This window comes from Xenopus laevis, chromosome 1S, assembly GCF_017654675.1.
Source record: "Xenopus laevis strain J_2021 chromosome 1S, Xenopus_laevis_v10.1, whole genome shotgun sequence".
Taxonomy (NCBI): domain Eukaryota; kingdom Metazoa; phylum Chordata; class Amphibia; order Anura; family Pipidae; genus Xenopus; species Xenopus laevis.
Genome location: NC_054372.1, coordinates 123,027,118 through 123,050,721, shown reverse-complemented (window position 1 = coordinate 123,050,721; position 23,604 = coordinate 123,027,118). Strand labels below are relative to the sequence as shown.

At 37.7% G+C, this 23,604-nt stretch overlaps 1 protein-coding gene across 3 annotated transcripts in view; it reads right to left on the bottom strand.

Moving 5' to 3' along the window:
* The window catches only part of tle4.S (transducin like enhancer of split 4 S homeolog), a 94,845-nt gene that overhangs the window by 31,365 nt on the left and 39,876 nt on the right, over positions 1-23,604 (bottom strand). For 2 of the 3 annotated variants that reach the window (XM_018235353.2, XM_018235344.2), the window contains 2 exons: positions 17,649-17,853; positions 17,029-17,045 (listed from right to left, as the gene is read on the bottom strand). In XM_018235353.2, the coding sequence (XP_018090842.1) occupies positions 17,029-17,045; positions 17,649-17,853 (222 nt within the window). The remainder of the gene's footprint in view (positions 1-17,028; positions 17,046-17,648; positions 17,854-23,604) is intronic. The other variant, XM_041580151.1, reaches the window with a different exon arrangement.

Genomic DNA, 23,604 nt, shown 5'->3' with positions numbered 1-23,604 from the left:
GACTGATAAAGGCAAAATGCATGACTGGAACTGCTGGTCCCTGAAGTAGTTGCCCAAGAAGATGGATAAATTGCAGGTTTCGTGAGACAATTCCAAAATTAAAGAACTGTAGCAGAGCTGCAAGGGAAGCACTATCCTACATTTTATCTTGGACTTGGAGTCATCTGACATATGCCTGCGTTAATACCAGAAAGCGGCTATTGCACAGAATAACATGTTTATAGGAAAACTACACTGCTTATAAGCAAGACTGTGGGGTCTATTTACATTCCAATGTCTGTTTTTTTTTTCCCATTAATCTCTTAAAATTCATTTTTTTTCTATTTCCTGTGATACCATGTGATATATTGTATTGTCTGTCCATGTGGTTTATATTACATGGGGAAATGTGTAACTCCTTTTCATATCCGGATGAATAACCACAAGTCTTCAATATGCCAGGCGTTATCAACGGGTAAATCTGAAATCCCACTGGCTAGACATTTTTTGATCCATAAACACTCATTGTCATCTTTGAGAGCGGTTTTAATTGATTATATCCCACCCCTATTGAAAGGGGGGACAGAGATAAACTTTTACTACAAAGAGAAGCTAAATGGATTCGGACTCAGGACACAATAGCCCCTAGAGGGTTAAATGAGATGTATTCTCTATCTGCTTCTTATGTGTTTGGTTGCTGTTGGATTGCCATGTAAATACTCCCTGTTGAAATTAATCAGACCATTATGAATTTAGACTATGATAAGGTGCGAGACTGTAGCAATATAGCAACATGGAAGATATACTAATGGTTATAACTAATTGGATAAAAGTGGACACTGATGCAATATATAGATGGAGCTCAAGGGTTTCTATCTATATCTATACTCCTTTTAGGACTCCATATGGACTCTTTAGTAACAGGTATTCCTGAATTGATTTATAAATTGATGTATATATTGATCTATATGTGGATTATTCCTAGAATATTTTGCTTTTAACTTAATGGTTTTGTTCTGTGTTTAATCACTTTTTAGTATCACTAATAAGGTGATCGATCCCAATTAGCTATTCCATAATTCACACACTATAGGGATAATATTTGGTATAGCTGTGTTGTCTGAAGGAATATATGGATTTATGAGGGATCATAGTCACTAGGGGGCCGATTCACTAACTTCGAGTGAAGGATTCTAAGTAAAAAAACTTCGAATTTCGAAGTTTTTTTTGGGCTACTTCGACCATCGAATGGGCTACTTTGACCTTCGACTACGACTTCGAATCGAAGGATTCGAAGTAAAAATCGTTCGACTATTCGATAGTCGAAGTACTGTCTCTTTAAAAAAAACTTCGACCCCCTAGTTCGGCATCTAAAAGCTACCGAAGTCAATGGTCCCCATAGGCTTGGCTAACTTTTTTTGATCGAAGGATATTCCTTCGATCGTTGGATTAAAATCCTTCGAATCGATCGATTAGAAGGATTTTATCGTTCGATCGAAGGAATAATCCTTCAATCGTTCGATCGTACTATCTGCCCTAAATCCTTCGACTTCGATATTCGAAGTCGAAGGATTTTAGTTCCTAGTCGAATATCGAGGGTTAATTAACCCTCGATATTCGACCCTTAGTGAATCAGCCACTAAGTGTCTGTTTTTTATGCCTTATTAGATATACAGTTATTTATGGTTCAAGAGAAATGAATCCCTGCAGGGGCGCTCCACCAATGAGGCGAGTTGAGACACTCGCCTCAGGCGGCAGCGCCCCCCTGGTTACCAGGGGCGGCAAAAATGCCGCTCCTGGTAACTAAGAGCCGAATTTCCGGTTTTCAACCCGGAAATTCGGCTCTTCTAGTGCAGAGAGCGCAAACGCGCTCTCTGCACTAGCGTCGTGCAGCGCCCCGACCCCCTCCTGCGCAGAAAATGTGAGCGCCGTGAGGAGGGGTCGGGGCGGCAACGGAAGGCCGCCTCAGGCGGCATAAAGGCGCGGATCGGCGCTGAATCCCTGGCAAGTGGGTATGTGCGATTAGAGATTCAAATGTTTTTTTAATACAGATTGAAACATGAATAATGATACATTGTTTAAGTGTTCAAAGGTGGGAGCTATTGCTGGTTGCCCTGTTTAGATACAAATTTGTTACATAATGTATCCACTCTAGATTGAGGATTGATAATAAATTTGTTACTTACTGGGCCGAAAAAGGGTCAAGTGAATTCGTTGTGGATTAGTGTGGGTAACTGTATGTTTAACATGTTTTTAAATTATGTGTCACATTTATTTTTTTTAAAAAATGTTTAAACTTTTAATAGATATGTTAATACTATAATGGGTTAACACAAGCACTAAGCACAATAATTGTTGGTGTGTGAAATAAATTGGTGTTTCACTTCCTGTGCACTATCCTGATCCCCTGTGGATCGAAATGCGTCGATACATTTATGGACAAAAACATTTATTTTTTACTATCATGTCTAAATTTGCTGACTTGCCGTGAGTGCTCTCTAAAAGGGAATAATCAAAACCATTGCCAAAAGGTCCCTTGAAATGCTCGAGAGCAGCAGGAAAAGGTGCATATGCATTTGTAATACTGGAAGAATAAAAATACTGGTAACTATTTCTTCCCCCAACTTGAGAATGTAACAAAATGTCATCTTTCAAAATAATTAATTTTTTTGCAGACAGTAGTATCTATAAGCAGATGGGCGAATTTAACCCGTTTTGCTTCACCAAAATGCATTTAAGTCTACGCGTGACAAGATGTGTTTTTTTTTTATTTTTTTTATGCACAACATTTTTTTTTCTTGACTTGAAGTCTATGGGCGTCATTTCCACAATGAAACAAGGCAAAAAAAATTGCTCATCCCTATGACCAAGCACAGAATGATCAGAGTTAAAATAACATAAATATGTGATTCTCACTAGGAAAACAAGCATTCAGGAACTATTGATTAGTAGAGAACGTCAACATTATTACCAACTACACTGAATGAGACATTTTTATGTCTCAATTATCCTGGCAAATGGCAGCATGTGAAACTATTAATTGTACTTCTGACATTTCCCACAGACTGCCCGGGCACCGACGATTTATCATCTGTTTACTGTATCAGAGACTAAAGAGAAAGATAAGCAAAGTAGGGTGCAGACAAGATATTCAGTGTTCTTTTCAGCAGTTGGAAAATGTAAGCAGGGCAGTATCACTAGGCCATTTTTGGCACAGCTTTATTTCTCTGCTTGTTCCCATTTGTACCTAAAGCTTTTGTCAACAGCTCAACAAGAATCAAAAGCAAACAACCCACTACAAACAGACCAGTGCAGAGTGTGAAAGGCTCACTCAGATTCCAGCTGCTCGATGTCTGTTCAAACTCCTCACTGACAAGGTTAAGAGGGTGAGGAGGATAAGCAAAAGGCTACGCAACACGTTCACAAAGTAGACACACGGCTCCTGTGAATCAGTCTGAAGGGGCCATGACTCTTCTAGCCTTTGAAGATGACAGGATTTCACAAAATAAGATTGGCATTTTCCCCATGTAAAACTCTTCTCCTTAAGTTAAAGTTCTTAAAGGTGCAGTTCACCATTAATAAACTTCTTTAAATAATATTCCACAAATTTTTTATATCTTTATATGTCATAATGCAGTTTACAAACAGCAAGAGTGATGGGTATAAAGATAGCTACACTTGCAATTCCCCGAATGCATTCAGTGGTTCTCCTGCATCTTGCTTATTATTAAATATTTACACTTGGGAACAAAAATATTAAAAGCATCTCAGGGCATGAAAGAAAAAGTGTTTCGGGCAAAATTAAAAGGATTATTTTAAGTACATATATTACTTCCAGATTTTGCATTCCAATTTTTTTTCACGATATTTGTAATCTTTGAAATGCCATCAACTAAATTTAGCAGCTAGCGATGAACGGATCACAAAATTTAGAATTCGCACCCACCAAATCCATTCGTTCTTTTTGTTCGGCTCAAACTCGTTGGTGATGTCATGGAGGGGAGGAGCCTGGCACTGACGTCAGTAACAGCAAAGATAAGCCAGAAAATTACAGCAATCAGGAAATACAAGGGCTACAAATGGCAGGTCTAGCAATACCACAACTGGACTGGCCAGCTGCTCAAACCCACAACAGCAACACCCATTTATGACCCAAACCCGCCAAACCCATGGGTATCAGAGCTCTCTGTGGCAGACTTTTTTAGGATAAGGGAGCAAGCTCAGTAGGAGTGGAAACCTCTTCTATTGAGAAACATATTAAAGAATTCTATGGGTAACATCAGCCTTCTCTGCAAAAAAAGTTTATATGTATGCCTCATGCATGTGTGGATTCCCTTCCGTTACACCATTTCCTCATACACTCCAAAAACATGCAAGGTCATACGCGAGTGTGTTTCTCTCCCTCCGTACATATTATAAATATGATACAAATTACAAAAAACAACATTGAGGTGGTGACAGCCTGAACAATTTCCCTTTAGGTAAGGTACCACACAAGTACATTCCTCAGTACAACCTTTTTAGTTATTCCCACATTTAAAGTGCCAAGGCTTCGTTCTGCCCATTGGCAAACATGATTTCCAAATGTAATCAGAAGTATTTCTGCTTGTGAAGATTGCCAGGGCTACATTTCAAATAGTCTATACTTCTAGAAGCATCCAGTGGGACGAAATAAAAGCTAGGTAATGACCATAAAATTGCGGTTCACGCCTATGCAATTGCTTCTATTTTCCCTTCAGCTTATTCATTCTGAGGCACACCAATAAACCCAATAATTCCTAGATTTACCAGATCATTTTTTATTCATGTCCCTGTATAGCAGAAGCGAGCTAGTAACATCCCACCGAGAGTACTGTCAGGCCAAATCCCTCAACCACTGAAAGCACTGCCTGGATAAATCTCACTTCACTTTCCATTCTGCCAACCACTTAGGGCAGGGCCCGGGGGAGCTCTTCAGCTTATCCCTACGTACACAATCTCATAGGCACAAGCCAGACTAACCCAATCAGTGCCAAGAAATAAAATTGTTTGAGAAAGGGAGAAAAAGAAAATCACAGATGTTCTTGCATTTCGCATAACCTGTGCCCTAAGTCTGTTGCTAGGGTAACACAAGACCACCAGTGTGCACATTATTAGCTTTATGGAGTTATTCTCAGGGGCCATATGCAGAGAAAAGTGGAATTACAATATAATGGGATTTTATGGTCACTGTTCAGTGCATATAAAAATACTTAACTAATAGAGTGTTAATGCACAATTATGCCTCTATTATATTAAAATGAACATTACATGGGGAATGAATCTTCTAAATACATAAATACCGAATAAGCTATGGAATGTATCAACTCACTATAAATACTTGTAATTGTTATAGCAGGGAGGCTCCTCTTGTGTCAAAAGCTCATAGCTAATAATGCCTTATTGTCAGGTGCTGTCAGGGGCACCATAAGACAAACCACATAAATGCTAGTAGAGGATACCAACAGGGAATACAAGACAAGGGGCTATGAAACGACATGACAAATATTGCTTTTTATGTTTATAGACTTTTATAAGGAAGTAAGCAGTTGGTGAAGTGAAGGATTCCGATAGAGGACATGGCAGCTGGTTTTGATATGCACCACATTTGGTCAAACCTTTATAGAATGCTTAACAAAATTACAGAGGTGAGGTCTCTTAAATGGAAGCTTTATACCCAGAAAACTGAATTACAGGAAAGTCATCTCTTATACAGTCTATTTTAACCAAATCACTACATTAAAAAATGATTTATTTTTTCTCTGTAATAAACCAGTAATCATTTAATTTATCAGAATTAAGGTGTGGTGATCAAAGTTACAGAAACTCCCTTATCTGAAAACCACAAGGTTCCTAGCATTCTGGATATTAGATTACATACCAGTACCACTGTCAGAGCTAACTACTTGTTGGCCCACAGGCTACATGTGACTCACGAAGAGATCACGACCTTCAGACTACTTTTAAATATAAGACTAGGTGTCCCAAATGTACTGTATACCGTACTTAAAGTAACATCATTACATCTGGCTGCCAAATGTGAAACATGAAGGTTCTTACGTACTTAAGGAAAACGATTAATATTAAAGCAACAGAGTTTACATCAGGGATCCCCAAACTTTTTTTTATACCTATGAGCTACATTTAATTGTAAAAAAATAAATAAAAAAAACATGGGGCGCAACACAAGCATGCTTTTTTTTTTTTTTCTTTTTGCAGCCCCATGTGGCCTGGAAGCCTACAGGATGTTCTGTTTGGCAGTACACCTGGTTTTTATGCAACCAAAACTAGCCTCCAAACTAGGAATTCAAAAATAAGCACCTGCTTTGAGACCACAGAGAGCAACATGCTGCTCATGAGCTCCTAGTTGGGGATCATTTACATTATATTAAGTGACATATTAAAGTATCTTACCAAACTGGAATATAGATATCAGTAAATATTGGCCTTTTCCCTTGAGCACCCATTTTATGACATTCTCTGTGTTGCCCCAGAGATCACCTGACCAGAAATACTGCAGCTCTAACTGTAACAGGAAGAAGTGTGGAAGCAAAAGACAGAACTTTGTCCATTAATTGGCTCATGTGACCTATCATGCATGGCTTGTTTGCGTGCACCGTAAATTGTAGGATCCTAGCAAGCGGTCCTATTTTCTTAAAATGGCAATTTTCTATTTGAGATTAACCAATTAACCAAGATTAACTAAAAAAGTACATTATTATGAAAATGGTTTATTTACATGAAGCAGGGTTTCACATATGTCCTGATTTATGCAATACATATTTTTAGAGACCAAGATTGTTTGGAGGAGGTTTTCCTATAATTACTTTTACTCATGACTGACTTTCTTTTCATAAGGGGGAGGGGATGTATTACAGAGCTTTAATTTTTTGGGGTAAAAGTAACCTCTGGTTAAAAAACATTATTTGGCACATTTCAGCAAGTATTAATGGGAAAGAAGAGAGACCATTCAGAGGCTAGCAAAAGGAACCAGGGTCGGACTGGGCCAGCGGGACACAGAGAGAAAACCCGGTGGGCCTTGCCTACACAGATCTGTGATTTTCACACTGCTTCCTGCCGCGACCGCCTTACAACGCAGTGCGCGCCTGAACACGTGCTTGGTGGAGCAGCAGGGGTGCAAGTGCGGCTGCCGCAGCAGAGATGGCCAGGAGTGTGGAGGGGGGTCCTGGACAGCAGCCCCCAGTCTGACCCTGAAAGGAACCCACAGAAGAATCAGGTTTCCTAAGGAGAGATATAGTCTAACGAGAAGTGAATCTGCAGCTCACTCAGACAACAGATTCTTTTGTGGCAGGGGTTTTCTGATGGAGAAGATACTAGGGCCTCTTAATAGGATTTCCATATTATTTCTAACACCTGCCTACAAGTTATTTGTTTACACCGAAGAAGGCAAAATACTCAAATAAGACATCTGCCTCTAGTTCATCCATATCTTAGCAAGGCATCGGAAAAGTAGCTGTTACCATGGTGACTTCATTCTCTCTCAGTTGCCTGCCACATATTAACATTTTCAATTTTATTTTGCCACACCGCAGGCCCAACGTCTTAAGAAAAAAAATGCAAAGTTCTTCTGTCGCTGTACAAATAAAAGCTGATGGTCTTTCCAAGTCAATTGCGAGATGCCTAATGTGAATTCTTTAGTAATGACTGCAGGTTACACTTGAGCAGGTTAGTCTTTAAGCACTTGGTTTTATTCAAACACACAGCCTTGCCTCTATCTTTTACCAAGTAATTCAATTAAGAAATTCATCTCCCAATTATAAGCCAGAATAACGGTATTTGAACATTAGATGACTAGGCAATTCATCCAACACTAAAATATATAGCAATATTACATACTGCTTTTGAACGTGTTAGATGTATTTCCAGCAAAAGCATCCTTTATATGAAACCCAATGATGCAAATTTGCAAGCGCATTAAGTACTGTAATAGTGGTGGGAAACCGAGGAGACAGACCTTTCAAATATACGTTTAGCATGATCACTTAGTTCTTAGTTAGGGTTTCGTGCAAAGCTTTGTGGATATTAGCAGAACATCTACGGATCTCACTTGTACCTTGTACCACAGTGATCTAACTGCGGAAACAAATTATCCTGCATTTTCATTTGAAAATTAGTACTGTATGATACTTCTTGCTCAAAGTAATAGTGGTCGAGTGGCCATATGTGGCTTACAATGGCTGACCTGAGTTGGCAGCTATTAGGCCTATGTATGATGATAAAACCATGGTCTGCCCAAGTGGCCCTAGGCTACACTTTCCACAGGCCCCTCTTCTCCCATTCTCCCTCCCATTTCCAAAAGTTTATACATTTACAACAATCAGGGTTGTGGGTGCACATGGAGGCACAACAAGCCCATGAGCTAGCTTTTTCCCCCAATTATTGTTTGTATTTTTATTCCAATTTATTTTTTATCTGTGCTGCTTGGAGTGGGTCCAGTCAGGATGGGTGCATGGTCGGTACCTACTAGGAGAAGATTAGGCATCCAGACAAGGCAAAGCACATGCATGGTGTGCAACCAAGCTCTGCCCGATAACTGCTTGACCATATATTGATCATACAGTTTTAAAAACTCTTATTGGTGCAGAATTTGTCAACAAGTCTTCAAATCCTTGTCAACAAGTCTCAATATCTTGGCCTGTATATAGGCAAGATGCCCGACTCAGTTCTCCACCACCACTTTGTAGATCAACATCCCCAATCTCTGAAAATGTTGAAGGCATTTTAATTATTGAGGTTTTTGTTTTTTAAACAGCCTAAACACAACACTGGTATGATCAGTTGTCCAGGGACTGTAGGTAGATTATTTCAAGTGCACAAAAACAGCTGTGCGCCATGCTCTCAATCAGTTATACACCTGCCTCCAAGCCTGGAATTCAAAAATAAGCACCTGCTTTGAGGCCACTGAGAGTAGCATCCAAGAGGTTGGTGAGCGACATGGTACTCGTAAGCCAGTGGTTGGGGACCACTCACGTAAAGCTGAAAGCAGTTGCAGTTGACAGCTTCTTTCATGCATAACCCATGACAATGCACTCAGTTATTGAAGATACAAGGTGGAATTACAATAGCTTTTTAGCAGGACTGGGCAGCTGATTATTTTTGAAAGCTAGCATAAATCATTTTTCCTGTGTGGATAATCATGGAAGTCAGAGTAAAGGTCAATAAGGGTGAATTGGGGTTAGGGTTATTTGCGATTTTAGAAATACCAGGAACCACTGCAGGGTGACTAAAAATGTAATTCAACCTTGTCACTGGGTAAAGGAGAATTTGATTACACTACTAAGGGGTGGAACATGAACCCTTTTGCAGGGCAAGGTTCCATTATTTGCATATGAACAGAAACATGGTTACATGTAATGTTATAATATGTTTCAACATTTTTCAGACACAGTTTGCTGTTATAGACAAAAGAAATATTTTGAGCAAGCACCCGTTAGCCTTTTCAATTTAACTCCAATAACAAATCCAAAAGAAATCACTGTTACCATGATACATTTACATAACCTTTTGCTTTCATTTATAGAAGTGAGTGATAATTATTTACAAGTGTTTAATAGTACCGCAAGGCGTGCAGTACTTTTCGGCAGAAGTGCTTTTAATTAAAACAACATTGAACATAAATAAGGTAACAAGATATTAAACACAGAATAGTGAGTCACAGCTATGAAACAGCAATGTCTAATAGGAACTTCTCTTAAACATGCAAAAGATACAGAAATAAAAACTGCAGGCCACTACAGAATTCTTAAGAGAGGCATTATCCCTAGAATAAACAATGACTAGCACGGGGCTATAGCAAAAAAAAAAAAAAAACCCTGTTGAGGTCCATATACTGTGAAAATGAGTCCCCCTGACAGATGCAAGTAAGGCCTATAAATTGTGATATTAGAGAGGGTTATTTACTAAAATCCAAAAACTTCTCATTTTATTAAAACCACTTTGACCAAACTCCCAATCTAAATTTTTACTATATTTATCAATAAATTAACTAGAAAAAATCTGGTGCAGGGGAAAGACGTTATAAAATAGTGATGCCCGGAAACCACAAATTATTTTTATTAGTGTACAAAACCAAGCGCAGGTCATGATAGCTTCCAACTGTAAAAGGGACATCTGTCATGGACTTCTACATACCCTCGGCAGGTTTGAGATGGAGTACTTTTTTTATTTGGAATTTTGGCAGCCTCTACGGTTTAATAAATCACAAAAGTTTTTTTTCCCCTCCGAAAACAAATTGCGTTTTCCCTTTAAAACTCCTATGAGAAAAAAAATCGAACTTATATAAATAACCCCCTAGGTGTCCCTGACAGATGGCACTGTGTATCCCATATTTTTACTGCATAAAACCTTGTACCACAACTGATTTGTGAGGTGAGGGTCACAACATATTCCCTTTATAATAAAGAAAGGTAAACCAAAACATTGTGACCTTCACCTCACAATATAGTGTTTGTTGACTCAATACAGTTTTTAGCCAGCAGATTTTCATACTTTGAGATGTATGCTAGTAGTACGGGTATGGGGCCTGTTATCCCGAATGCTTGGAACCTGGGGGTTTCAGGACAATGGATCTTTTCGTAATTTGGATCTTCATACGTTAAGTCTACTAGAAAATCGGATCCCATACCTGTACAGCAAAACGTTGTGTGATTCAGATGCCCATACTTTTAAGAAAAATAGCAAAAGGTTTGCCTAGTTTCCCAAAAACCTAACTTTTTAAAAAATAAACCTAAAGTAATGTATGGACATTAGAATAACATAGTTGTCACCAAGAGGGAACAAAGGATAGCAGACCAATGTTAACTCAGTTTGACTCCTTCACAACAACCAAGTCTGGTTTCCTTTATAATAAACCAGCAATTGCTTTAATTTTAGCATACTTTGAAATCTCTACATTCAAAATTAACCCCGAAAATTCAAAAAACAACACACATACATACACAATCAATATGTGAAAATACAAGATTCATTCAATAATAAGTCAACATATCAGACTGCATCACAAATTTGAAAGAATTAAAAAAAAAAAAAAAATCTCCCACCAAGCTTTACTAATTAAGATTTGTTCTGCTTCAGCTTAACTGTTACTGGACAAGACAGAAACAAACAAGCGTGTCCTATGCAAACTGATTAATATACACATGTTCACCACCTGATGACCATCTGCGCACTGAAAACATTATACCCTCTGTTCCACAAACAGAACAACTGCAACATATATTGTAAAAAAAATTAGGGCTACAGTGCCAAGTGATTTGCATGATCACACAACAATAATTAGAACCTAACTGCTGTATCTCAGTCCAGTTGAGCATTTCTTGATAGAGGTACCAAAGCCTCAGAAGATCACCATCTTATGTCTTCATGACTCCTCACATCAGCTTAGCAAATGCATGATTAACTGGGGCAGCTTCATTTGAAATTCTGTGATAAAGGCCAAAATGTTAATCTGTTCGCTATAAAAGTACACGGAACACAATGCTTAATGGAGAACTAAATCCTAAAAATTAATATGGCTAAAAATAGGATATTTTATATAGTGCACCAGCCTAATGTTTCAGCTTGTCAATAGCACCAATGATCCAGGACTTCAAACTTGTCACAGGGAATCACCATCTTGGAAAGTGTCTGTGACATTCACATGCTCAGTGGGCTCTGAGCAGCTGTTGAGAAGCTAAGCTTAGGAGTCGTCACTAATTATCCAGCAGAAAATGATGTTTGTCTCTAATATAAGCAGATGATACAGGACTGATGCTAGATGCATTGGTTTCTGTGCTGCCATGTAGTAATTATCTGTATTAATTACTAATCAGCCTTATATTGTGACATTTCTATTCTATGTGTACTGTATATTGTGAGTCAGCCCCTAAGCTCAGTGACAGCAGCACAGAGAATGTGCAGTGAATCAGCAGAAAAGAAGATGGGGAGCTACTGGGGCATCTTTGGAGACAGAGATCTTTACTGCCAAAGGGCTGTCGTTGCCTTGGGCTGGTACAGAAGCACAAAACATAATGAACAACATTTCTACCTACTTCTTTAGTTTAACGTTACTTGTCTTTAAAGGAGAATTCAACCCATTTGTAAAAAAAAACCGAGTACCCCCCCCACCCCAGGTAGACATCCCTACCTCTTCCCCCAGGCTAACTGCCCCCCCCAGGGAAATGCCCCAAACTTTATACTTAGCTCTCGGCACAGATTCTGCCAGCAGAGTTCCACGCATCCATCTTCCATGTCCTCTGTAAGCTGACTGGGAGATCGGTATTTCGGTGCATGCGCAGTTGGAGCAGTTTGCGACAACTGCGCATGCACAGAATTACATGGAAATTGCTGATCTCCCAGTCAGCTTACAGAGGACATGGAAGATGGATGCGTGGAACGCCACTGCCAGAATCTTTTACAAATGGGTTGAATTCTCCTTTAAAGTTAAGCAAAATTAAACTAAAATAAGTAGGTAGAAATGTAGACAATTCTAAGTTTTCTAAGTCATTGTAACATTTCTTTTTTAACTTATTTATTAGCTGCATGATGGTAGAATGAAATTAAAACACAATCTTCTAATCGTCTAAAAAAGTTGCTACCCAAGTTGGAAGTCTATACTGTCAGTGTGTATTATGTACAACATGTGCATTACATTAAAATCACATGTTTTATGGTAGAAAGGGTATACAAAGCTAAAGACACTGGCTTAAATGGCCTTCTAAAGCAAATGCATACTCCGTGCAAACCACGGAGTCGGAAGCAACTTTGGGTATCTGGAGTTGGAGTCACCGAAAATGTACTGCCTCCGAATGAAAATAATCAAAACAGATTTAAGAGCCTCTATGAAGGAGGAAACGACAGACGCAATTCTGGTTAATATTTCAATTTTGGATTGTATACGGCTATATGCCAGGTTCAATTAATAAACAAGTTGTTTAGGTTTTCTAATTGATTTTGTTTTAGAAATACCAAAGTCTGTGGTTTATATTTTTGAGCACTGGCAGTGATAAAATGCCTTGTATGTCGTGTACTAAACTTCTTTCAATCAACATGGAAAATACATTAGGAACAGTAATACCAAAACAGGAAAAAAGGCACAGGCTACATAATACATATCAGAAAAGCCCTGTCCAATACAATGGTGTTTTATCCGTTATCTGCTATGTAACCTGTACTTTTTACAGCTTGAATGGCTGTCCCCATAGCTGGACAGCAGCTAAATTTATATAAACTATAGTAGTCTTCGGAAACGAACACACAGCTTTTACCAGTGCAGAGCAACAGTACATTATATTTGAATTACTTTGATACAATTTCTGTTTTTTGTGTTTGTGTTCCTTTAAAAAAAGACAAGTCGGAGATGAAGTCGGAGGTACCATAACGTCGAAGGATTTATGTACCAACTCCACAGCCTTGGTGAAAACCACACTTATATCATTCATGTAGGAGAATGCCAACAATTTTTTTCTTTAAGAACAGTGGACCTGTCACCCAGACATAAAAGGCTGTATAATAATAGTCCTTTTCAAATTAAACATGAAATCCAAATTTTTTTTATTAAAGCATTTATAGCTGTTGTAAACTCATTTAAAAATCTCAGCTGTCAATCAAATATTGCCTGCCCCTCCTCTATACCTTAGCCATAGAGGCGGGCAGGCAATTACTTTCACTTTCTATTCAACACTTACTAGATGTCACTGCTCTTCACACATTCCCCCTTTCTCTTTACCATTTAATTGTTTAACTAGTGCATGGGGATGGACATCAGGTCCCCCATTCTGGTGCACAAACAAGATTTTGAGATGATGCAACGCTTGCCTTAATAACAGGGTCCACAAAACATATCCTGCTTGCTATAATTATAAATTCCTAGACAGAAGGAAACAAGATTCAAATAATTTAAAGTAATTAAAGTTAATTTTGCTTAACTAACTTGATAAAATAGGATTTGTATTTTTTTTATTTTTGGCCGACAGGTCCCCTTTAAGCAAACCGGAATCTGTAATGGATTATGTATATCATAACATTTGAAAACCAGGGAGGGTGAAAACAGCGGCAATGTGTATAGAACTAAATTAAGTCCACATCTAAACTCTGCTTCCTCTACACACCGCAAATAAAAGCATTCGTAACCTTACTACTGATGTATTCACCGGAAATCACAAGCAAAACCAAAAGATAAGCAGATGTTAGATAGTTACAGCAAAAACCACACAGCTAAAAAAGTATTTTATTAGCAGAATTACTAAAAAGCAATCAATGCCAAAGAATTAAGAAAAAAAAAAGAATGCCATGAAAACAGGTGAATTAGCTTTATGAGGCTCTAAAGTGATGCCCCCTTTCCACCACCGAGTAATACAGCTTAAATTACCTGCATCATCGAAGGAGTCTAAATTTACATTTTATAAGCAGCCCTAAAAACTGCCCTATTTAATAATCTGCACTGTGAGAAGGAAAAAATGAACTGCCTCTGACAATTAAGTTTGCCTACAGTCTTAAATAAATCACAAATTTGCTACGATATGAAAATGTTACACAAGGGCCCGTATAATGCTGCCCATATTCTCATTACATGGTACACTAATTACGACCGGCAGATCTTGAATTTTCTGCACATTAGAGGCTTTTAGAGAAGCTATAAAAATTTTCAGGCACCATTAATTTAAATTTGTATTGAAATTTCCTTTTGACAGATGGCCAAAAATTACTTATTATTTAGAGTATCAAGGCTGTCTGTTTGCACATTAAGAACAGAGGAAAGACAGAAATAGATTGAAAGATAGGTTGGTTTTTGTCAAATAAAATGTCAATGAGCAAAATTCTGGATGTCTAAATTATTTCTAAGAACCGAGTTATTACAGATACTAGCTAGCAGCAGCCTGTAAGTCATACAGCAGACATTCATATTAAAAATAGAAACTCCTTAATCAGCTGATATTTAAGGGAGGGCAGATTAATAGAATGAGCATCCAACGTCTACTCCAAGCATTGCTGCAAATTGTTAAAGGAATCGGAAAACTACTTAACCTGGAACTCCAGCAGTGATCTTCAAATGCTGACACTAGCCAACTCTGAGCTAAATACCATACAATTTTTAAATCTGCAAGGTCAAAATTCTCAAAATAAATAAGCAAGCAAAAAGTAACCAGACATTTTTCTTTTTAACTTCAGATATTGGTGATTTGTTGGTTAAACTGGCCAATGCAACCAGCTGTAGAAATACAGTTTCCAGGTGTTATTTTTATTACGGCTTATTAAATACAGTCAAATGAAATTTAATATAGCCAGTACATTGCGGTTGCTTTCATAATTATCCAATGCTTTGCCTACTGTCATTTGTACATATTTGAGCTAATGCAAAAAAGGACAAGAAGTCTAGGTTCTTGAACCACCAAAGGATTGCACGCAGAATAATCTTCTTAAGACAGTTTCACAATACACATATTCTGATCACTCCATGTCCATGTAAAGTCAAGTTATTGCCAAGTCACAGACATGTGTAGGTTGGACTGAGCAGCTTGTATGATGCTAGGAGAAAGTCAGTAGGAATCATTGGGTCAGTAGGGCCATATTCTGTAAGATAAAGTTCACAGTCCCAAGTTTTTCTCTTCAATGTTACAGCAAGTAAGGGAATTTTTTATGTGATAGAGATGCAGTTCTAATGATATGCTATAACTACACTGGTCACATTCAGACACTTACACTTCCTCTAGGGTAGTGATGAGCACCAGTAATTATTTGTTTGAATAATCTATATTGGCCAAGTAAGTAAAGGAGACAAAGAGGAACGTGTGACACTGTAATACAACTGTAAGTCTATTGTTCTTTACAACATAACTTATTTTGTAAAGAGGATCATATAACCTCATAAATATTCTTTACTTCACCCATTCACCAACTTTGCTGCGGTTTAGCTCATAGTCATTGCTTAATACATTAATCTTAGAACTTTATGAGTTTCTAAGTGATGAGAATATTATCAAACAGAAACCACAAAAGTCAACAGTAGGAAGTAAATTGTATGGTTGGTTTAGAATGAACATTTTTCTATGAACAATCAAAACAATCTATCATCTTTAGTTTTTTTTTTTAATTACACATTTTTTAGGAATTAAAAGGCTACTAACACCATATACAGTATTCTAACCCAGCAACACATTTACCCCACAGGCTACAACCGAACCCTAAAACGGACACAGAATATAGTCCTTGACAGTTGGTGGTATAGATTCTAAATTTTGTGGTTAAATAGATACACTACAATACAAATATAAAATAGGCTGTATAAAAAAGCAAAGTGAATATGTTGGCTCTCTAAACACCTAGGATAAAACCTACGCTAAACCTTTTTTTCTGAAACAACTTCACTGAAAAAATGTTTAGTAGCAAATTGTATACAGCAATGAATCATATTTGGAAAAATTACACTTTGAAAAATACATAGGTACATTTGACAAAGTATACAGGTTTTAAATTTGAGCCCATAGCCTCCATTGCTTGTACTGTTTAGTTACAGGTTTGTGATCCGTTATCCGGAAAACCATTATCCAGAAAGCTCCGAATTACGGGAAGGCCATAGATTATAATCAAATGTTCCAAAATTTTAAAACCATTTCCTTTTTCTCTGTAAGAATAAAACCGTACATTGTACTTGATCCAATCTATGATTTAATTAATCCTTGGAAGCAAAACCAGCCTAATGGGTTTATTTACGATTTAAATGATTTTCTAGTAGACTTGAGGTCCCAATTACAGAAAGATCAGTTATCCGGAATACCCCAGGACCAAAGCATCCTGGATAAAAGAGTTTGTAAGGTTTGTACATATAAATGATAAACATGCAGAACAGTTTGACCAAATCTAACTGCTGGAATTATATTGGGACAACACTTTGTAATGCTTGAAACGTCAACATACATTTAAATCTTGTCACAGTTTTAAACAATCCTGCAGCTGATTTTGGAGGTTTTCATACATTGGATTCCTGAATATTTTTAGAATATGAACTTAAATGTATTTAAAATGAGGCCTTACCTTGATGGAATCTCTATCTGCATGCAACAAATTCAGCAAAGATAGGAGAAAAAAAAAAAAAATGAGTTACATAGTATGTCACACTTACTAGTAACCTAAATAACAGTGCATCATAAAACATAGCACACAGATTATTAAAATGACTAGATATAATCATAAAACTGTTATGCACCAACCCTCTTTCCACAAAGATGATTAATACCAAAAGGCCTGATCTGGGCTTCGCACATTATTCTAAATCCTCAGAAAGGTGCTGCAAGTTTGCTCAGGTTTCCCTTCTTGACTCTTATCACCACCAGCTCTTTAGCATACTGTATCTCTTCACACTTATCACTCTTGTTCAAAAATAAACCCTTAGTAAAACATTTCAGGAGGAAGTTATATCTGTAAGTGGCCTCTTAACTAATGGAAATTTTTTACTGAACAGTTATAAGGACAGCAAACACTACACCCAACAAGCCATTGTTGCTGCAAATTCAAATAGGAATTTCCCAAGACTTTGCTAAAGATTCAGGAAATATTCTGTATATGTATAGACATTCCACCTTTAATGCAACACATACATGTATATATACCAATTTACAAAAAAGATTGTAAGAAATTATTATATTTGTAATGACCTCTTTGATGGTCGCTGTCATGGTGCTTTTTCTCATCCTTAATTGGAAGGTGGGACTGACCGCCTAGGGCACTGGAGAGAGCCAGCAATCCTGCACTGCTCCCAATAGAAGGAATGGCTGGAGGTTGAAGCCCAGAAGGATGCGGAGTGAGAGGCACTGGGAGTCCATGTGCGTGAGACAAATGCTGTGCCTGGAGTTGCTGCTGCTGCGAAAAATTCAAAATACATATTGAACTTGTTCAAATAAATGACATTACAAAAACTGAACAAAATACTTATGATGAAGGTGACAAATATACAGCACACTGACAGATCAATTTAAATGTACACAAAGAATGTATGGTACTATAGTAGCACAATAGAACAAACTGGACTTTAGCACTAGAGAACAAACTACACTTGTGCCACTATTTAGCAGCCCTGAGCTAAAGCAAATCCATAGCAGCAGAATATCATACTATAAATGAGTACTAATTCCTAACCTAAAGAAAATGAATATGGATAGAAATATGTATTTTAGAAACAAAAATTTGTATACAAGCCTAGTGGGTCACATGAACCATGCCATTGAATCTGCCCACAGCAGTAAACTAACTTGTGATCTTGTTAGGGCATCTTTTTATTATCAGTGACACTGCATGAGATTGTGATTGCTAGCTCCCAGCAGGTCTGAATTTATCACAAGTGGAACACTAATGAACATTAACCTGTTTTTTTATTGTTAGGGCTGTCATCATAATATCACATGTTAACATCAAATACAGAAATACAGGCAATTTAATATGTCTTAAGTTTGCACACATCTAGCAATCAATCAGATGTTTATTTAATAACAAAGCTGACCAGAAAATGCTACCCGCTGATGGATAATTTCTAGTAACTTCTAGCAACCAAACTTAAGATCATTTATTACAAACATTTTATTGACATTAATTACTGCCAAAAAGTGTTACCGCCAAACTAAAAATAGGCATCCTGTCAATTTAAGCTTTTCACTGCTTTTTTCCTTTCAAGGTACCTTGCCTATCCATTCTCCTAAAATAATAAGGGGTGTATGAAGATTTTGTTTAAAAGGACACAATCTGAAATGGTGAAACCCTCAATTGCTGTAAAATACCTATATTTTATTAAATGAAAGGTATGTGAATAGATAATACAGGTCTATCTAATATTTTAATAAGATCAGATTTAAACTTGGGATTCAAGACAAGACAAGACAAAAAGAAAAGTTATTGTAAGGCCTACAGCACAGAATGCAAGGAGTTAATCTGAGTGCAAAAATCTGAATTAACAATCCAGAAAAGGGAATTGGTTGCAGCCACCAGTTTAAGCTCTTTAAGTGTCCTCAGTGGTACTTGAGCAAATTACTAAAGAAAATCTAATGTAGCAAGGCATGGGTTCTCCTGTAGGCTTGCTCAATAATGCTGAAATAATTGGGCACTCTGTGCACGTTTAGTGATGCTCGAATGAAAAGCTAGAGGCCTGCCCTTGTACGTTTCTCTTGCTGCTGACTCGGTGTTGTGACAGGTTTATTTGAGTGGGACTGTGATGCATGCACCAGTAACTGTGCTGACAAGAGTTTAAAGTCATTTTTAACAGCACACTGGCAACATATACAGAAAGCCCTTGAGAGGTTAGGACTGGGAGTTCTTGACCTTAGAACGGATAAATCATGTTTCATGCTTTAACCACCATTTAGATGTAGGATTGTTTATAGCATTACCAAGCAATCTGTACTAACGGCTAACTAAATTAGGTCAGCCGGGTCTGTACATGAATGACATCTGACTTGATTTTTGACATCTACCTGATTTTAAGTTTTCCTATATTTTACATTTTTTATTTGTGCCCCCCCCCCCAATTTATAATGCATTTCAATGGGTACATTTCCCTGATTGTAAGTAATGGTTTCCCGGATTTTACATCAAAATTTTGTCCTGATATTCCCAAAAACTGTTTTTTTTTCCCTCTTTGAATGTTATTATTTGTAAAATAAAGAGGTTTAAAATAATAACCAGATGTTTATTTTGCCATGGTTCTGCCTGTAAATGGTCAATTCCAATTAGTCTGCCCCTTATACAGTCCTGCACCAATCACTTATTGCTTTAGGTTATGTATGTGACTGACAGAGAGGCCTTGCACATGCCCCCCATAGTGTAACATTAACGCAGCAATGCTTAACCCTTGTTATTAACACAGTAAATATTGTATCTCAACGTAAAACAGACTCCAGTGCTTATATCATTTCAGTACTCGAAGAAAAAGTTACTTTAATACATTTTCCTTATTTTACATTTTTCCGGAATTTACATAATCTTTTCCTGGTGCCCTGAAAAACGTACAATGGGAATTCTACTGTATCTACAGCAGAGAGATTTCATTTGAAATTGACAGTCACTTGTCAAAACCGTCTACTGGAAGGAAACTGCTGTAAAAGTAAATGAAGGGCAATGATGAAGGTTTTGTCCTGGCTCATAAGTTCCATTTCAAAAGCCACGGGGCTTTCCACTGCCCAAAGCCAATGAGAAGGTATCACTCAAGAATGCAGAGGCCAGTTTCCCTTTCCACTACCCTCCTTCTAACAAGAGTCTTCAATAGACATTTTCCATTCAAAGGAAAGGGAAGTGCCATGTTTGCAAGGAAGGAAATGTTCTACTGACACATTAACTGTAAGAGATGGAATCCTTGCATCAAAATTTCTCTTGCAGTCAAATTTGATTTTTCATACCAAAAGGCACTTCTGCGGGACATGGAGCCATGGATGGATGCCTTATAAATAAAAAGGCACGAGAAGAAGAAAAACTATGCACATTCCTAAAATGGCAACTGCTTGGAAAACAGCAAACAACAATGTAGTCCACAAAATGTGTGTACTTTGTGTGTGTTGCACAACAGTAAATTAAGTTGCCAGTTGGTTACTCCGTAAGCTTTTTCAAAGTGTTTTAAAATAATTAAAAAATAATGTAGTGTGTCCCTGCACTGGTGTGTTTAAAGTTTATAGTTATATAGTTTATACAAACAAACTGCTGTGATGAAGACAAACAGAGAAAAAAAACCCCAGCCATTTCAAACTGAGTGGAATGTGTAGAACATGACATATGATGCATTACAGGGCTCACTGATGCCGCTGCAGGTTTGATAGAACAAAGGCTGGCCTTTGTTTTTAGATCAGATACAGAGACATGACGCCTAGTACAAAAAGATACTTGAAACTCAAGAAGCAAACAAATACATTTCATTGTATGAAATGTCAGTCAAGCATGATTGATCTAAGAATGTACAGTATGTGTGTAAAACTACTTTCAACAGATTTCCTTTTTATGCTTGCCTTAAACACAATACATATTTCACCCCTGAACTGCTCTATACACAAAGATACACATTTTAGGACGTAAAAACATGTTTCTGATTCTATTAGCCCATAACCTGATCAGGTTAAGGTTAATGTTTTAACATGAAGAAAGCAAGGTCAAATGAACAGCTTCTTGAGTGAAGATTCAACCTGCACTTTCCATCCAAATTTTTGCAATAAATCTGCACTTATAGATAATTTCCAATAAAAAAGGTTTGAACATTATCATTTAATCCTTTTAATAATGATCCTTCAAGTTTAAAGTTCAAGAGGTTATTTTGGCTACTGATTATTTATATATGAATACCAAAATTAGCAGTCCAAATAAACATTTATCTTGAAATCAGGATTTCAATTCTAAAACGGCAGCGTGGAGACATTGTCTTTGGAAGTAAGACTGTCTATATAAAGCTTTAAGTGAAGATAGATGGTTAAATATGCTCCTTAGTGGTCTTGGACTTCTTTCGCTTAGACAGTTGCAGGAGAGTACTTTAATCTCCATGGTAAATATAGATCTCTATAAAGTGCTGTGTAATATTATTCCCATCAGTCCCTATCCAGTGGATCTTACGATCTAAGGTCCCTATAACACACACTAGGGCCAATGTCATTAGGATCCAATCAGTCTGCCTGCATGTTTTGGAGTGTGGGAGGAAACTGGAATATCCTAAAGAAACTCACACAGGCAGTAGGGATGTAGCGAACTGTTCGCCTGCGAACTTGTTCGCGCGAACATCGACCGTTCGCGTCCGCCTAATGTTCGCGAACGTTCGCAATTTGAGTTCGCGACCATTCGACCGCTAAAATCGAACGATTTCCATTCGTTCGACCGATTTCCATTCGTTCGAACGATTAAAATCCCTCGAACGTTCGATTCGAATGAAAATCCTTCGATCGAACGATGAAAATCCTTCAAACGTTCGAATCGAACGAAAAATCCTTCGAACGTTCGAATCGAACGATTTTGCGGGTGTTCGAAGTTCGCGAACTGTTCGCATTTTTTGCCGGCGTTCGCGAACACCAAAACGGCAGTTCGCTACATCCCTAACAGGCAGAGCAGTTCTAATCATTGTGCCACTGTGTCTTATTATATATCTCATATACAAGTCACATACTGGATTCTGAATATATACTGAATGTTTTTATTATTAATAAAACTAAAATGTGAATAAATAGCTGACACTTTATGGCAGGAACCTTGTAAAATGGAAGAGAATAGAAGAAAAAAAACAATACTGGCTTTGTATGACTGTGCAAAAGTAAAACTTGTGCGTGGTCGCTTGTATTTTTACTGGTCTTTTAAGCCATGACCCAGACAAAAAAAAAAAGCAAGAAAGTGTTCAACCAGTATGAATTCTCAAATCTTTGGAATTAGTGTTTAAAATATTTTAGAAGAGCAGATGTCGGACTACTGCACGTGCTCTTGTGTCTATAATCCTCCTCAGACACTCAAAAAGACAAAAGAAACAGAGGTGTACGGTGTAAACAGATTTATCAATGTGACACTTATCTTCCCTACTCTGGTCATTCTATGTCCCAAAGAAACAGATAATTGAACTTGGAAGCCTCAAAGGACTTCGAAGTCGATTTTAAGGAAATTAACACTACATAGACCATACATTAATGAAGAATATGTCAACACGGAGGGGAGTGTTAGGTGGGCAGGGCATTTATGCTCAAAAATGTCACAGAACTGTGAAATTTGGTGAAATAGGAGAGGCTAAGAAAAATAATATTTCCAGTATATACACACAAAGAAAACTGTATTTGCTGACTATGTCTAAAGTTGAAACCAGACTAGTTGCTTTACATGCTTAAAACGTGCCAAAATAATTAGCAGCGTTGTACAGAAGTATTTGTCACGAATCTAGTCTCATCCTGGTAAAAAGAAGCCATTTTTATAGACACAGAATATGGTCATGCCTCGAGAAAAGGTTGCTCTTCTGCTGTTTCAGTCCCAATAGACAGGTTCGCAAATGCAGCTCAACGCTAACAGTGACAAACTATGTCCCAAAACAGCTGCCAAAATCCCTTGCCTGGCTGAGCAAGCAAGAAGGAAAAGGATGGTCCCATTCTGTGCTTGCCTAAGCACCTTTCTCCAATGCAAACAGTGTCAATGTACCCCTTTAACTCCTCTCTAGGCATTCCCACCAATTGTTTTATATTTATAGTTAGAGGCAACTATCCAATGATACTCCTTTAATCAATTCTTCAAAGCTGTATCACTTCTGCATATATCGAGTTGCCTAAAGTTGTTAAACACATATACACTGAACTGCCAAAAATGTAATTTTTAATTTTTATATAGGCAGACTAAAGCTGGCCTTACTAATGGAAGAATGAGCTGAGCTTTCCCCACATCGAAGTGGACGACTCCAGGCTGGTCTGATCGTTTGGAGCTAGGGCCAAAATATTAAATCATAACAAAAGGGATACAGGCCATCGGGGCAGGGCAAGGCAGTCCTCACTCCGGCCGGATTTTTAAACCTACCAGATACCAGTCGGGCAGGCCAGTTGGAGGGCCCCATACAAGGCCAGATAAGCTTGTGGATTCTATCTGAATGGGCCTAATTGAGAGCTTACAATTGTCCCTTATGGCCACCTT